This window comes from Sciurus vulgaris (assembly GCF_902686455.1).
Source record: "Sciurus vulgaris genome assembly, chromosome: 12".
In the NCBI taxonomy this organism is placed as follows: domain Eukaryota; kingdom Metazoa; phylum Chordata; class Mammalia; order Rodentia; family Sciuridae; genus Sciurus; species Sciurus vulgaris.
Window position 1 is genome coordinate 20,443,508 of NC_136473.1, and position 15,463 is coordinate 20,458,970.

General features: G+C 43.4%; 1 protein-coding gene across 1 annotated transcript in view; it reads right to left on the minus strand.

Moving 5' to 3' along the window:
* Positions 1-14,463, minus strand: part of GAD2 (glutamate decarboxylase 2) — a 111,794-nt gene extending 97,331 nt beyond the window's left edge. The window contains exons 1-7 of the mRNA XM_079107811.1: positions 14,065-14,463; positions 13,300-13,359; positions 12,970-13,119; positions 11,740-11,973; positions 6,936-7,026; positions 6,271-6,383; positions 1,885-2,000 (exon numbers count right to left, since the gene is read on the minus strand). Of these exons, the coding sequence (XP_078963937.1) occupies positions 1,885-2,000; positions 6,271-6,383; positions 6,936-7,026; positions 11,740-11,973; positions 12,970-13,119; positions 13,300-13,359; positions 14,065-14,140 (840 nt within the window). The 5' untranslated portion in view covers positions 14,141-14,463. The remainder of the gene's footprint in view (positions 1-1,884; positions 2,001-6,270; positions 6,384-6,935; positions 7,027-11,739; positions 11,974-12,969; positions 13,120-13,299; positions 13,360-14,064) is intronic.
* Between the last annotated feature and the right edge of the window lie 1,000 nt (positions 14,464-15,463).

Here is a 15,463-nt window from a genome sequence, read left to right on the forward strand (position 1 = left end):
AATGAATTTGTGTTGTCTTAAGCCACCAAATTTGTGATGATTTGATTCAACAGCAATAGAAAGGAAAAAATGCTTGGTAATTTCAGGCTGTGGTTTTCTCTGCTAAATTTGACCCCTATGCTTTGAAGAAGGGCATTTTAAAAAAATTAACAAAACTCCCAAATGTAACTGAAAACAATCATTAGTTTCTTTTAATTCCGTGGCCACTGAGATGGTAGCAGACTGTATCCACTGGCTTCCAGTCTGAACTTTCCTTTTGTTTCCATGTTATGAACACACAGACACACGCCCAATTTACAACAGAAAGCAGAAACAGCCTGTGGTTGATCTGAGACCTGCTATGGCTCCCACCTTCTGCACACCAACATCTCCTTGAGAAGCCCTTAGTCTTCCTACAGACCTCTCTCTGCCCTCCCTGTCTTTCATTTCCCTAGCCATTAGAAGACTTTTTGGCCTTCTTCAAGACAGTTGTTTTGTAAACCCTGGGCTATTTGGGGGCAGAAGTCATTAAGGGACAGTTTGATGAATTACATGGCAGCTAATGCTTATCTGGCACCTGTCAAGGAATGCAGCTCTGGTTGACTGCAGGGTCTGTGTAGCAGGAGAGTTGGGAAACATCTATAGTGTGGCTAGCAACTTGCTTTCTGCTTTACCCTGGCATGTAAGAGAGAGGGAGAGAGGGACAGAGAAAGGAGGAAGAGGGGAGAGAGAGAGAGAGTGTTGCATGGGAGAGTTGCTTGACAGGCAGCCTAAAGCTGTTTGACTATGTGATCAGATTGGGCCACATTTTTTCATTGCCAAGGTGGATGTAGGAAGAATGGCATGAACTCTTTGAAGGCTGTTATGGTTTGGATGTGAGGTGTTCCGCAAAAGCTCACCTATGAGACAATGCAAGAAGGTTCAGGGAAGAAATGATTGGGTTGTGAGAGTCTTAACCCAATCAATGAATTAATCCCCTGATAGGGATTAACTGGTAACTGAAGGCTGGTAGGGTGTGGCTGGAGGAGGTAGGAAATTGGGGGCATGGCTTTGGAGTATACATTTGTATCTGGCAAACCTCACTCTCTGCTCTCTGATCATCATGTGAGCTGCTTCCCTCTGCCACACTGTTCCTCCATGATGTCCTACCTCACCTTGAGCCCTGAAGAATGGAACCAGCCTTCTGTGGATTAAGACCTCTGAAACAATGAGTCCTCAAATAAACTTTTCCTTCTCTTAAATTATTCTGGTCAGGTCATTTAGTCAAGGTCACAAAAAAGCTGACTAAAACAAAGGCCATGGAAGAACTGTGAAGTTCAATGCCACAAGCATTCCACAAGGAAGACCAGAGCTCTTGGCCTCTGCCTGATCAGCATCCAGATGATAGGCAGGAGCCTGTGCTTGGCTGAGAAAGAGCTGGTCCAAAGATCAGAAATGACAGACCTCTATGTTATTTTTTTCATGATAATAAACCTCTGATCAAGTCAACCAAAGACTAACATTAAATGGCTCAAGGCACCCTGATCTGATCAACTCACAGAAATACTTACCAACAGGGTTCTGTGAAGTCGTGATTCTAAGAACACAGCATGGCTGATTCAAAGAGCTCATAGTCACTACCTTCTTCCCTCCGTCCCTTCCCCTAACACACAACCTCGTTACAGAGAAGTGAAGCGTGGGAACCAGAGGTGAAAACATTCTGTGGTATCTTTGTGTTTTTCTTGAATTTCAGAGACAAGGAGGACACTCCATTGTACCACTCGGCTCTTCTCTCCCCTCATTCTCTCCTAAGAAGTGTCTTCCAGAAAGAGAACCTCCAGGGTTTAAGCATTTCCAGGCGTGATCCCTTCAAGTGAGGTTTTTATGGAACATAAACTTAAACTTGGAAAGAACAGAAACACGTACATGCTCCGACGTGAAGGCAATGAGCCTGGGGACAGCAGCCATTCCTTTCTCCTTGACTTCCGGGAACATCTTAAAGCGAGCAATCAGCATGGCGTACATGTTAGATATGGCGCCACCTACAGGGCACAGCAACACACAGTGACTTTTTCTACTCATTACCACCAACGTTCCATACGCAAGCAACATCCCTTATTTTCACTGTCCTCCTTGGGTGTAGGCGAGAACCTTATTGCCTGTCCTTTGAACTGAATCCTCAGACTCAAGAGGCTCTAACAAGGGCACATTTGGCCTGAGAAGAATTATTTCTTTTCACTTCTGTTCATGCTGAGACAGACCTTCCCCAAAGGTCAGTTATGATGAACCTCTATGCTATTTCTTTTATGGCACTAAAATCCTTGGTCAAGTCAGTAAAAGGTTAAAACTAAATGACTCAAAGAGCCATGATGGTACAATACTTATAAGATCAACTGACTAAGTATCTAATCAGAAAGATCATATCAAGATGGACTGTTGGATTTTTTATTACATAGAACATAGCATCAGTGGTCCCAATGAATTCATAGCTACTTGTGCTTGAATGGAGACAAACAAGCTGCCGTTAACAATGTGGATTTTAAATCAATGATTCGTAAAGAATTCAGGATAAATATCCAAGTTCATATCATACTCATCTATTCACATCTCAAACAGTTCTTTACTCTTAAAGACAATGTGGAAATATAATTGTATTCGTTAACGCAGTCTTATTTTATAATTATAGGAAAATACACAGCCTAGAAATGTTAAGCCCGTGTGGAACTACTTTTCTTACATTGTTCTAAAACTGTCAGGGATTTTATAAGATAAGGTTTGTATCTTATAAGTAACATCTCAATCAACAAGCAAAGAAAAGTAAACTTTCCCCAGGGTTGTTGGGAAGCTTAGAATTTTTGCCATCCAGGAAAAAGATTGTTATGAATGCAAATGAAAATGCTGGCATCAAAGGCATGAGACTGTCAGGCACAGTGACACCCAAAGGGAGATACCCCCAGGCCCAGCTATGATGTGAATGCTTTGAGTTGCCCTTTCTCCTGGTGGCTGAGGAGCAGGAGGGCTCCCTGCCAGGTTAATGGCACTTGGAGGGTTGGGACCTTTGTCTCACCAGCCCTGGGCTCTGACCCAGACAGGCCACCTGGGACAGAGCAATCATCACCCAGATCCTGGCTTCCTACCAGTCAGAACGAGGGCAGGTCTGGACCCCAGAGACACAGGACAAGCAGAATCCAGGTCAAACCGGCACCAAGCAGATAACCCCATCTAAAAGGCTAACTGTAGGATGCTGGATGGAGGGGCCAGCTGTGATAGAAATTTTCAATCTAGCTCATGGTTTCCCAATCCTGGAACTTATTCACATTTTGTGCTACAAAATTCTTTGTGATGAGGGAGATCCTGGGGAATATAGGTTATTTATCTTTGTCCCTGGCCGCTATCCACCAAGTGTCCACAGCATCCCTCATCCCCAGTTATGACAACCAAATATGACTACAGACAATGTCAAGTGTTCCTTGAGTGTGTGGGGTGGGGGTGGGGGGACAAAAACCTCCCAGTTAGAGCCACTACTCTAGTCATTATTCTCAAAGAAGCTGGGGGAAGAAGAGAGGGAGAAGAGAAAGGGGAAGATGTAGATGAAGAAAGTGATCTTCACAGTTATACAAGAAATGTCCATCCTTTCCCCTCAACTCCTCATTGTGTAGCTCAGTCTTGGCAGCCCTGAGTGGATGAAGGACCTTGTGTGCAAAACAGGTGTGAGACAGATGCACAAATTCTACATACACTTATCTCCTAGGATAGGAAAAGTTGTAACTAGGCAAAGCTTTCTCCCCCCACCCCTTAGTGCTTGTCCTTCACATCCTACTGGGCAGTACTCTAGTTGTCTCTGGTTCACAAGGAGATCACCTCCATGGTGAGATCACATAAGCACAATTCTTCCAGGAGTCTTAAAGGATTTTCCATGAAGTGAGAAGCCTCTGGGTGGTATAGGTGGGGGTGTAAGGTAAATTGAGCTGAGTTCTGTATTCAAGCCATAGACTCTTTGCAGTTAGTCCAAGGGATGGTACTTTTAGATCATAGGCAGATAGGATGTGCGACTTTTCCTATCCCTACCCCTTAAATCATAAGACACTTTGAACCCCAGGAGCAAGGCTAGATGCTACTTGGCAAAGCATCAGCAAATAAGGATGCTATGTATGCTTTCTCTCCTGTGACACCTTAGAGGAACAATCAGGTTGCCCTTTGGCTTCTCTGTTGACCCTTCCCCTTCAACTTTGGAATATCTATGTTACACTATAGCATGACCTCTAGGACTTCCATCTTGGGGTGAGAGCAATATGAGTCTTTACTCCCCAAGGAAGAAACTACATGATTAAGCTTCAGTCTACTCTGCCTGATAAGTTCCCATTATCAATGAGGATGGAAGGGTGAGTTACACTTAGCCTAGTATAAACTGTCAAAGAGAAATCTTGCTTTGGGTGTGTTTTCTAGGGCATGTAGGTTCTATGACCAACCAGGTTAATTAGGCCTGGCTCCCTGTCAAATTAGTCAAATTTTCAGGGTCAACAGGTGCATTTATTCTCTCCCCATTACCCCATTACTGGGAGCTATTAAAATAGAGATGAGGATGCTCTCAGAACATCTCAGGGACAGCTCAGTCTTACAACCAAACATGTAAGGGAAGGAGAAATCAAGGTAGAAATGATGTTGATCTCCTAATCCTACTGAGTTCCTCATGAAAAATGCCTTTAGTATCAATTTCAGGCAATGATGGCAAAGGTAAAAACTTAGTACCAAAGAAAACACTAAATTTCCTATAAAATAAAAGTCAGCTTAAAATTCATCACAGCTGGTGTTCAATGACTTTAAGAAAAGGCTAATTTTCCTTTCCATTTAACTAACACGTTTTTCCTTTAGCACCTGAAAAAATGTGCTATCTACTTAAAAACATAAAATAAAATGGCAGATCTGAACTTGCAGGCAAATATGCTTCATTTAAGCCTTGAGGTCACTGTTGCTTACTCATCTCATCTTCTCTTCTCTTCCCTTCTCTTCCCTTCTCTTCTCTTCTCTTCTCTTCTCTTCTCTTCTCTTCTCTTCTCTTCTCTTCTCTTCTCTTCTCTTCTCTTCTCTCTTCTCTTCTTTCCTTCCTTCCTTCCTTCCTTCCTTCCTTCCTTCCTTCCTTCCTTCCTTCCTTCCTTCCTTCCTTCCTTCCCTCCTTCCCTCCCTCTTTCCTTCCTTCCTTCCTTCCTCTCTCTTCCCCTCCCTCCCTCCCTCCCTTCCTTCCTTCCTTCCTTCCTTCCTTCCTTCCTTCCTTCCTTCCTTCCTTCCTCCCTCCCTCCCCCCTCCCTCCCTTCCTCCCTCCCTTCCTTCCTTCTTTTCTTATTCCTTCCTTCTTTCTTCCCCTCTTCCCTACTCTCACCATGCACTTGCTTTTGTAGATTTGCTGACACTCCCTTGGACTTGGCCTTTGCTATGTTTGACACCATGGCAGGTGTGGCCCCAGCCTCTTCCACTGGGCTGTCTCAGCCTGCTGATGCCCTCCACCTCTGTCACTGATTAAGTAATGCTCTGCACACCAGGTTTCTTTTCCATGGGTCAGTAACTCCCTTTTCCCATTGCCTTTCTATTTCTTCTCTGTAACAAACCAAGGTCACACTTGTGAACCAAGGGCACAGCGTTTTGTTTCAGGTTTTTTCTCTGGGCTGGGAGAGGTGTAAACATTGGAGCTTAGAATGCAGTGGCTGGTTATAAAAAGCAAGATGGGAAAGACTGAATGGCATGATAATGAAGAAAAGGAATGAGATGTCTCTTGAAGAAATCATCATCCCCCTTTTTTAGCTATAAGAAATGATCTCACCAGGCACTGTCTGCCCTCCTGGAAATTAATGTAAAACAGCTTCCCTTCTAGTTATTGCAAAGACTACAGCAGTACCTATGCTCTACTGAATAGATCTGCCTTGTTATGCACCCTTGAACAGTGAATGTTTTGTTGAATGAGACCACTCTTTCCCTTTTACTAATTCTGAGAAGAGCATCAAAGAGTGAATTCCCTTATTAGAACTTTTATTTCTGTGTTCCTATTATCCATAAGTCTTGCATGTAGGATTACAGGAAAAGTACTGGGTAAATATCATCTTTGTTTATGCTTCTTTTGAACATAAGTAACTAATGTTAAAACAGAGTGTAGGTATCATGTAGGCATGTTCAATGATACTGTACATTTAGCCACACTCCTTTTGATCAACAGTCTACATAACCTAAGCAGAATTATGAACTAGATATTTAATTTCTTAGGTTTATAACAAGGCATATAAGGAGGAAAAAAACACAAAGAAAAGGTGGAATATCATATACCAGGAGAAAATATCCCATCGCCAGAGCCCCCTGGCCAGCCAATTATTTCTCTCATTTTCTTTAGTGTGACATATTCCAATAGCACAAATACTGGGGCAATCTCATAGGTGAACCTGAAATGTAGAAATAGCCACATTTTATGTATGTAACTCAAAGAAATAATCTACCACTACAATATCTACAGAATGATTTTCCTCTTCCAATCTTACATTCACAGAATATTTTGATTATAACATTAAGCAGAGAGAAAATTCTTTTTAAAAGCTATTCCAAAAGGTTTGCTCATTTTTCTGTAGTCCTAATGTTAAGAGCTTTAATTACTGGCATAATATACAAGGGTGGTTTATCATGTTGAATAAAGAAGAGCAGAATAATACTGTGTCAAAACAATATCTGATCTCATTTCTCTTTCACATTATATGTAATTATAAATCCAAAACACCAAAATAAGCCCCCTTTATACATTAAAATATATGTATAGTTTGCATCAAGATATATCAGGACTGTTTTTTTAAGAAAGAGTAAAAACGCTCCTATACTCCTGAAGTTGGTATCACTATTTTAGAGACTACTTATTAAAAAGAGATTTTCAAGTAAGAGGTAAAGATGATGGACTCTCACTAATAATTATCCTGGATTACACAAAACCGTATTTATCTACTTACATATTAGTGTTAGCTGTTGATGTCAGCCAGTCTGCTGCTAATCCAACTATATCCAATCCAGTGGAAAGTTGATTGAAGTATCTGGGATGCCCTATGTAAAATGGGATAGCAGAATAAGGATGGCATTCAATGAAAATAAAGGTCTCTCAAGTTCATGACTTTTTTCTAACTAAAGAATCTTGAAAGATTCTTCAGTAATGGGAAATGCACAGAAACCCAATATGCACACGTTTATGTGCCCACAAACATACACATACACATGCACACAAAGAACATTGCCTCTAACCACAGAGGCCACTTGGGATTTTAGTATTTCTTAAAACACACTCTGAAAATTTTCTTTTAAACATGCCCTACAAAAAACAACAAATGTGGTTTGCAATCTGGACACTAGGTATTGTCCTCCCGTGCTTTCAACACTATTTGCAAACTAAAATGTTATTGCAACTCAAAGCAATTCAAAGACAGGTTACTCTTATTCTCATTCATGCTGCTGAAAGTCCTATTTTGTTGAGTTGTTCTGAGAATCAGTCATACCATGACATCTGCCAGGCATGCCAACATTCATAATAATATCAGTGACAAATGGCTGATGATTACAAATGACTGGGCAAAACTGAGAAAATGGAACACACTGCTGAGGGATTTGCCCTGGATTCAAAAGGTGATGAGCATAGAAAGATGGCACGGGTAATTCTTGTCAATTCTTCTCTGTCTGAATATTTGATTATAAATAGCAGAGCTCTCTTGTAGTTGAGATTTAAAATAAAGCTGAATGCAGTCACCATCATTGTCTTGTCAACAAGATACATGAAGATGTATTCAATGAACTGACCAGTCCATTAGCAAAGGCTTATCAAATTAACTTCTGGATTTCTCTAAAATTCTCTAAATGGGTTGACATACACATATTCCTGAGGCTATTTTAAAAAATATAACTATAAAATTTTCATTAGAATTGTGTTTTCTCATCATGGCCCATAAAAAGCCCATCGATAAGTCTGTGCTTTGCTTAGCAACAAAAATTTTGGAAGATGAACAATTATGGAAATAGCATCTGATTAAAAGGTATCTGCCACTTACTGGACACCTGTCTGATGCCTGGGGATGTGATAGTCTGTCATCACCAGCACAGGCAAAACAAGATAAAGGAAAGCAATGGGGAAAGCCAGCACAAAAAGCAATGCATAGCTTATCTCCTGGACAGGGTGCTTTCTTATCACTCCCAGGCATGAGGCTAGAGAGTTAGACACCGGGAGAAGATAGGAGCTGAGAAAGAGCACGTTTAGAGAGACTGGAATTTGTGCATCTGTTGTTCATTCTATGACATTGTTTTATGTCTTTTAAAGCCACATGAGGCACCCTTCTATCTTTTCTGCTCTTTTCCAGGCCCTTTGATGCTGAGCCCATCGGTTTACCCACTCAGGAAAGGCAAAAAGTCTTTCTGTGCTGCTGCTGGCATCTGGAACAACCCCCACCTCCTCTCTGCCTCATTGACTCTTCATTTCATTACTGCTCACAGCTGAAATCACAGCCTATTTCTCCCTCCTGATGCCCCTTCATTTCTTTGTCCCTAAGCCAGTTTTCTAGAGTAAGGAAATTATTAAGGATTAGCAAATCAATCCATTAATCTACTTCCCAAGTGCATGCATTTCCTAGATAAGCCTGGTGACTATTATCACACAGCAATCAACTCTGTGGAAAATTTGGCATGAAACCTCTGCATAAAACTGAAAGGGATTCCAAGGTATGTGCTGTGGATTGGATATTAGAAGACCAGTCCACCCAGATGACCACTATGAACACAAGTTGGATGCTTCCATTGCTGGCTTTGCCTCCCTATATATGTTATTTGACCTTGATCTGCTATTTCACCTGAATCTCTCCTGCCTCCAAATTTTCATTCACTGATAATAATGTGAAAATATGGAGGGGTGAAGTTTGACAGGTGAGAACAGCACGTCCTTTTGATTTCTGGCAGAAATATTCCCCTGATGACATTTGCTCACCACCTGCGGCCCCTACAAGCTACCTCCTAGGGCTGCCTAGTGAATGCAGACAGGGCTCTCTGGAAGTGTTAGAGACCTGCCTCTGAACCTGTTGGCTGTCCCAGCAGCCCTGGGCATCCAGCTGCCCCATCAACGTGCATGTGAGTTAGGTCTGGCTGCACAAGAGAATCTTGTGGGCATGCACAGCTCGTGCAGCTAGCGAGACAGCGACCATTTGTGATATGAGATTAAGATTGCTCCAGGCACTGCAACATTCACTACAGATCAGCAAATGAACCCAGAAGGATGCACACACTCTTTGAACTACCAGCCTCTGGTAATTCCGACTTGGTGCTCACAATCAGTTGAGAAGGGACCAAAGATGTTCAAACTGCTCTTTGTGTAGTAGTGACCCACACAAGGGCAGCCTCATTTACTGATATTTCAGTTCCCTTTGTCTGATGACTTGATTAAAGATTCAAGACTACATTAGCCCCTACTATCCTCACTTACCATCTCTAGCCCCACCATAATAATCCTTGCAAATGCTAACTATTCCAGAATTCTGTTAGTCACTGACGTTTCCTATTGCAACATTTAAAAAAAATATTAACACATGCAGACTTTGTTTGAATGAATTTCCCCACTGTCCCTACCTCCTCTTTAAGCTTGGAGCCCAAGTGGAAGTCAGCTAAGGACTCTCAGTGGAAACCAGGTGATAACAAGCATTTTCTGAAGGAATCTTCCAAGGATCATGAAAATGCTGGATGGTAGCAGGCAAGGTAACTACTTTGATGGAGACCCTAAATAGTACTGGTTGACAAGTATGCCAGAGCATAAGTATCTGCCAGTTGAAGAGAGAAGGTGTCTGTTGTTAATTTTTTGAAATACTATTTGGGAAGAGAAGGCCAGAAGACTACAAATGATATGAATATTTTTGAGATACTGGATTAGTATTGATATGCTTTACTTAGAAATCCAACTACACCCATCAGATTTTTATCTAAACTTTAAATTAAAATGCAACAGATTAACACTTGACAAACAGTTTCATGTGCATTGTGGCAAATTCTAAGTATTGAATTGGCCTATTTTTCCTGATGCTAAATGGAACATTGATAGAACTATTACTTTCATTGACTTGCATTTCCATTATCTCAACTCTTTAAATTGCATTTCGAACATCATCAGCTTTCAAGGATGAAGATGTAAAACACTGTATATATTCTTTTGGTTTTGTGTCAATAGACACCAATTTACTACTAACATCTAAATATTAGGTAAGGGGCATGGGTAAAACAAAAATAACATGAAAGTATTGCTCAGGTTAGCACCTACAGGTGTATTAAATGCTGGTGGGGGAGGAACATCTTTTAATGACTGGTGTATATACCACTTGTGAGTTCTCCAGGAATGTTAATTGATGGATAGCTAATAAAACTTTGAAAATCATAGTCCATGGTCTGATGGAAATCAACAAGTTAAATTTCTTTCTCTGTGTTTCCTCCTCTAAATCTCTAGTTTCACAAAGGTGGAAAATAATACAACAAATCATTTTTCCAAGGCTTTCTCTGTGCATATCTTTCTTCTCTGATGGTATAAAGGATGTACAAAATAAATAAATAAATAAACAAAAAAGCTGAAAATCCTCCAACAAACATTCTCCATATGATTGTCATTGATTAGAACAATACTGATAATTCATCAAGAATAATTGCAATATAAAATATGCCACATCTATGATAATTAATGTTTATGTTTTATTTCACATTTTTTTTATTTGCCAGCAAATCTTTTTAAAGCAAATCAATTTAGATTCATCGGGTCTTTTCTCTCCCCAGAAATTCATTTGCATTTATTTTTGTTGATTTAATGAAGTGCCATACCACCATGTATCAGGATGATAGAAGACAATGTAAAAAAAAAAAAACAAAAAGAAAAACAAACAAACAAAAAAAAAAACAAAAAAAACCCAAGAAGGGTAATCAGAACCTACAAACAGTTGATTTTGTGTAGACAAAAAGAAAGCTTGGAATGCACTCAAATAAATGTTACACCTGGGACTATAAACTGGATAGAATATAAAGAATACTGCTCAAATCCAGACTACAAAATCCATTTTAAAAGATGTGCCCATAAGGATATCAGTTTCCCCTACCCCTGGTCCATGAACCTGCCTTTCTTTATCTCTGCACACAAAGCCCATGAAGGACACATTCTTATATAATATGACTGAATTGCTAAGCTAGTATATATAGTGAGTTTGTGTGTGTGAGTGTGTGTAGTTCTTTAAAAATAAGAGAAAACCTGGAATTCAAATCTGAAGTCCCGGCATTGCTGAGACAATGCCACAACGTTATAATTCCAGTTCAATGATTATATAATATGGTTAGTCCCCTGTCTGACTAGTTCTATGCTTGGAAATTACCAGTACCATATTGGAATTCAGGCTTTTGTTTGGATGCCTTCTGAGCTTTCATTTGTATATTCCCTTTCTCTTTCTATTTTGGGTCACATCTACTGTCCTCTGCTGACAAATGGTTGCTTCTACACCAGTGGTTAATCTCCATGGTCAAATGCATGCAATGTAAATTCTGACAATTTATACTAAGATGACGTTTCTTATATTATCAACTTCAGATGCATTAACAATAACAGAAAGTGCTTTTGATTTGTATCATTTGAATCATTAATATTTTTAAAGGAAAATATCTTCACAATTTTGAAAATATCAGTAACCATAAACAAAACATTTTATAGAAAAAATAAAAATTGTAAAAGAAAAAAGAGTTTTATTATTTCTGATTGGACAATACCTGTTTTAATGGCATATTTTAGAGTTGTTTGGCAATGCATCAAAATTTCCTCCAAATTTTGTGGCTGGTCTGCCAATTCCCAATTATACTCTTGAAGAAGCTCATTAGGATAATGGAAATCAATCACTTTGGTTGATCTATCGAAACTTTTCACCACATACTGAAGCAAAATGTCCATAACATCTTGCAGAAATGTCAAAGTGGGCCTCTCTCCGTCACACGCTGGCAGTAGGTCTAAAGAATGGAATTAAAACGACACCATTTTACTATGGAAATACTCAGGCGAGATCTGGATCAGGCAATCAATTTCTCTTTGAACCCAGAGATTTTTACATTAAACAAACAAACAACTACGATAACAACAACCAAAAACTTTTGGGTAGGAAGATCATTTTCTTTAAAGGGGAGGCATTTTTCAAAGACGAAGGGAATGAATGAGAGAAATTATGATTTCTCCTCTTCCCGGAACTAATTTTTGCATTTCAATTCAGAACATGGTTTGCTGTCTTTCTTTTTCTTTTTCAGAGATTGTGCCTCCATTTATCCAATGACAGGAGTTTGTCCTAGAACATTTAAAATGTTCACGGAAATATTTCACTACCAAGGGTTTGCGAAATGCCTTCGGGCAAACCAGGATAAGTGCAATATGTACAGTTAGGATCTCAGGCTTGTTAAAGGTCCTCTGTTCACAAAGTCGTGTGTGTGTGTGTGTGTGTGTGTGTGTGTGTGTGTGTGTGTGTGTGTGTGTGTGTTTGCGCTAGCGTTTGCTAGATTGTGTAAGCGCACGGGGGTAAAATTTAGCGTGCAGGTCTCACGTATATAGAATCATTCCCCCGTGAAATCACAGTCACACATTACGCTCCCGATCTAATCTAAAGACCTAAAATTTCTCAGCAATTCTGAATTCAATGGCAGGACTTCTAGAGATTGAATCCCACCCGAGAACCCCAGCAACATAGGGCAGACCCCAACGAACCCCTGAGCGCCAGGCCCCTAGGCCACCGCAGCTCCAAGGACCGCTCTGGGGAAAGGGTGCTGCAGCCCAACAGACCTCTTGGTGCGCGGAGGCCAGAGTTGGGACTCCACCCAGCTTTTCGCGAGTACAGTTGAAAATTCTTATAGGGACGCCCGCTGTCAAACTCCTAACGCGAACGCCTGGCGTCGCCAAGGTTGAGCTGGGTGGGGCACAGCAAGGGGCAGGGGCGCCCTGGGGCCAGGTGGGTCCTTTACCTGTTGAGTGTAGAAAAGCATAGTTGACATCCGCTTTGGGGCAGTTGCAGGGTTTCCGGTCACAGGTGCAGGCGACCTTCCTGGCGGCGGCCCGCGGGGGTACATTCCCGGTGCTCTCTGCTGGCTTCTCAGCGTCTCCATAGAGCAAAGCTGGTCAAGGACACAGATCGCCGGCCTAGGTCAGCGGCCGGCAGAGCCCAGCTCTCCCACCCTCGCCCATCGCCGCCAATAAACCCCGACTGGCGGGCAGAGGTGAAAAGGCGGTTTTGCTACCGCGGGCCGCGAGCATCAGACCTTGCCCGCCCGCCTTCCCTGGGCTTCCGCACTCACCGCACAGCTTGTTTCCGATGCCGCCTGTGAACTTTTGGGCCACCTGGCACCAGGCTCTCGCTGCAAAGAAAGACAGGCAGGAGGACAGAGATCCATAAAGAGATCAGCTGATGGACGCGTGAAATTTTGTTCCAGGTGAACAACGTCAGTAAGCCCGTGTGGGAAGGGGACGCCCGGGACAGTGCACAGGCAGGTGCGGGGAGCAAGAGTGATCCTAACAGCCCGGACCATCCCTCAGGTCATTTATTTGTTTCCAAAGGAGAAGCCCACACCCGGCCCTTTGCACTTGCCTAGCAGGTGCGGATGGGTTCAGAAGAATTCCCATCCCTGCCTCTCTTGAGCTAATTTTCCTAGATACTGAGGCTGTCCATTTCCTCGCAAGCTCTTTCCAGACGAACAATTCTCTCCCCTTCCTATTTTTCCCTTCCCCATCGCCACTCGGTCCCAGACCAGGATCCAGACACCAAGATGCAGTGTCCCAGGTCCACGAATTCGTTGTTCTGGAGATGCCCCCATGTTTGAGGAGCTCTCTTAACCTTAGGAAGAAGGGGTCTGGCATTCTTTGGGCATCTTGCTGGGGGACAAAGGGCTGTGGGGCTCTTGGGGTTTTGGGCTCTTGGGTGGACAAGGACTCAACAGAGAGCAGTGCAAAGCATTCAAAGAAGTTTCTTGTTGCTGGCGGTAAACCTCCTTCTTCTTAGAGCCCCGCAAAAACCCCGGGCCACCTACAAAGCTCGCCAGCTGCAGATCCCCACTCTCTCCTACCTGTACCAGGGTTCTCCGGATCCCCGGAGCCATCTTCAGACCCGAAGGACCAAAAGCTGGAGCCGGGAGATGCCATCTGCGCCGCGAGACTGGAGCAGGTCTTGAGTGCGGGTTGCGGGGCGAGCTGCCTTAGGCTCGACCCTGCGCGCGCGTGCTTGCGAGTGTGTGGCGGGAGGAGGGCACTGCGCGGGGACTGGTGCGGACGCGCGGCGAGGGTGGGTGTCACACAGGGACAGGAAACGTGCGTGTCTGCGTGTGCGCGCTTGTGTTAGAGTCGGGGCTTTGGGATGTGGTAACGCTCTGGAAGCCCCAGAGGTTAAATGGGGAAGGGGTCCCAGGGCTCCTCACTTCCTGGAGATTGGAAAAGCGCAAAGCGCCAGAGAGATTTTGAAGGAGAGGGATGGATGTGGAGGCGGAGGAGAAAAAAATGGGAGAGAGAGGGAGCTGAATCTTAGGGTGCGAGGCAGACAGTACACTTGAGCTTGAGTCAGAGTGAGTGCGAGAGGGGCGCGCGTGCAGAAGAGTCAGCGTCCTGTGCTGATAGCTGCCCACGCCTGCCCCGGCGCGCTGTCCAGGGTCCTACCGCGATCGACCCTGCGCTGCCCTTTGCGAACTGCAGACCAGGGAAAGTGTGGCGAGGCGAGAAGGTTGACCCAGACGAATTTTACATGTGTATCGATTGGCGTAAGGTCTGGCTCCGGCTGCCGGGAAGAAAACAAGGTTCCCGAGCCCTCTTCCTCTAAGCGGGTGCTGAGGTCGCTGCAACCTCAAGAGCCCAAGCCGCCCGGCCATAATCAGGCGCAGTTCAGAAGCTGGGGAGGGTACAGTGGAGGAAGGGCCTCTGAGCGCCGAAGGGCTCATTTCTGTTCCTAAGTAGAACCTAATGTCTGCCTACTGAGTCGTGCTGGCCCTGGAGCATGCCATTCCTGCGCAGTCAAGCGCTGGGGCGCGGGACACACCGTCCAGGTTTTGAGCGATGGCGGGGGAGAAAGACTGCTGATTGAGGCAATTAAAATCCACGCTGGAGTCTATCACCGAGGACCTCCAGCTGGGGGAAAAAATAAATAAAACGAACGGAAACTTCTTGGAAGGGAGCGGGGCCCAGCAACCAGAGCCCGCTGGATTGACGATTGATGGGGGCTGGGATCCAGTCATTTGATGACCTTGGTCCACAGAGACCTGAAAGGGCCAGCTGCTTACGTGTGACTGGAATTTGTATGTGCGTGGGAGGGGTGCACACGGTTTCCAACTAAGCAATCTGGGCTTTCCAAATCCAAGAGGAGAAGAAGGTATCGCCTGCTGGACCCCTCTTTTTAGGGGACCTCAAAATGACTCCCTCTCCCCCTGTTCCAAGGGAATCTTCAAGTTAGGGGGATACCGCGGAGGATAAGATTGGCTG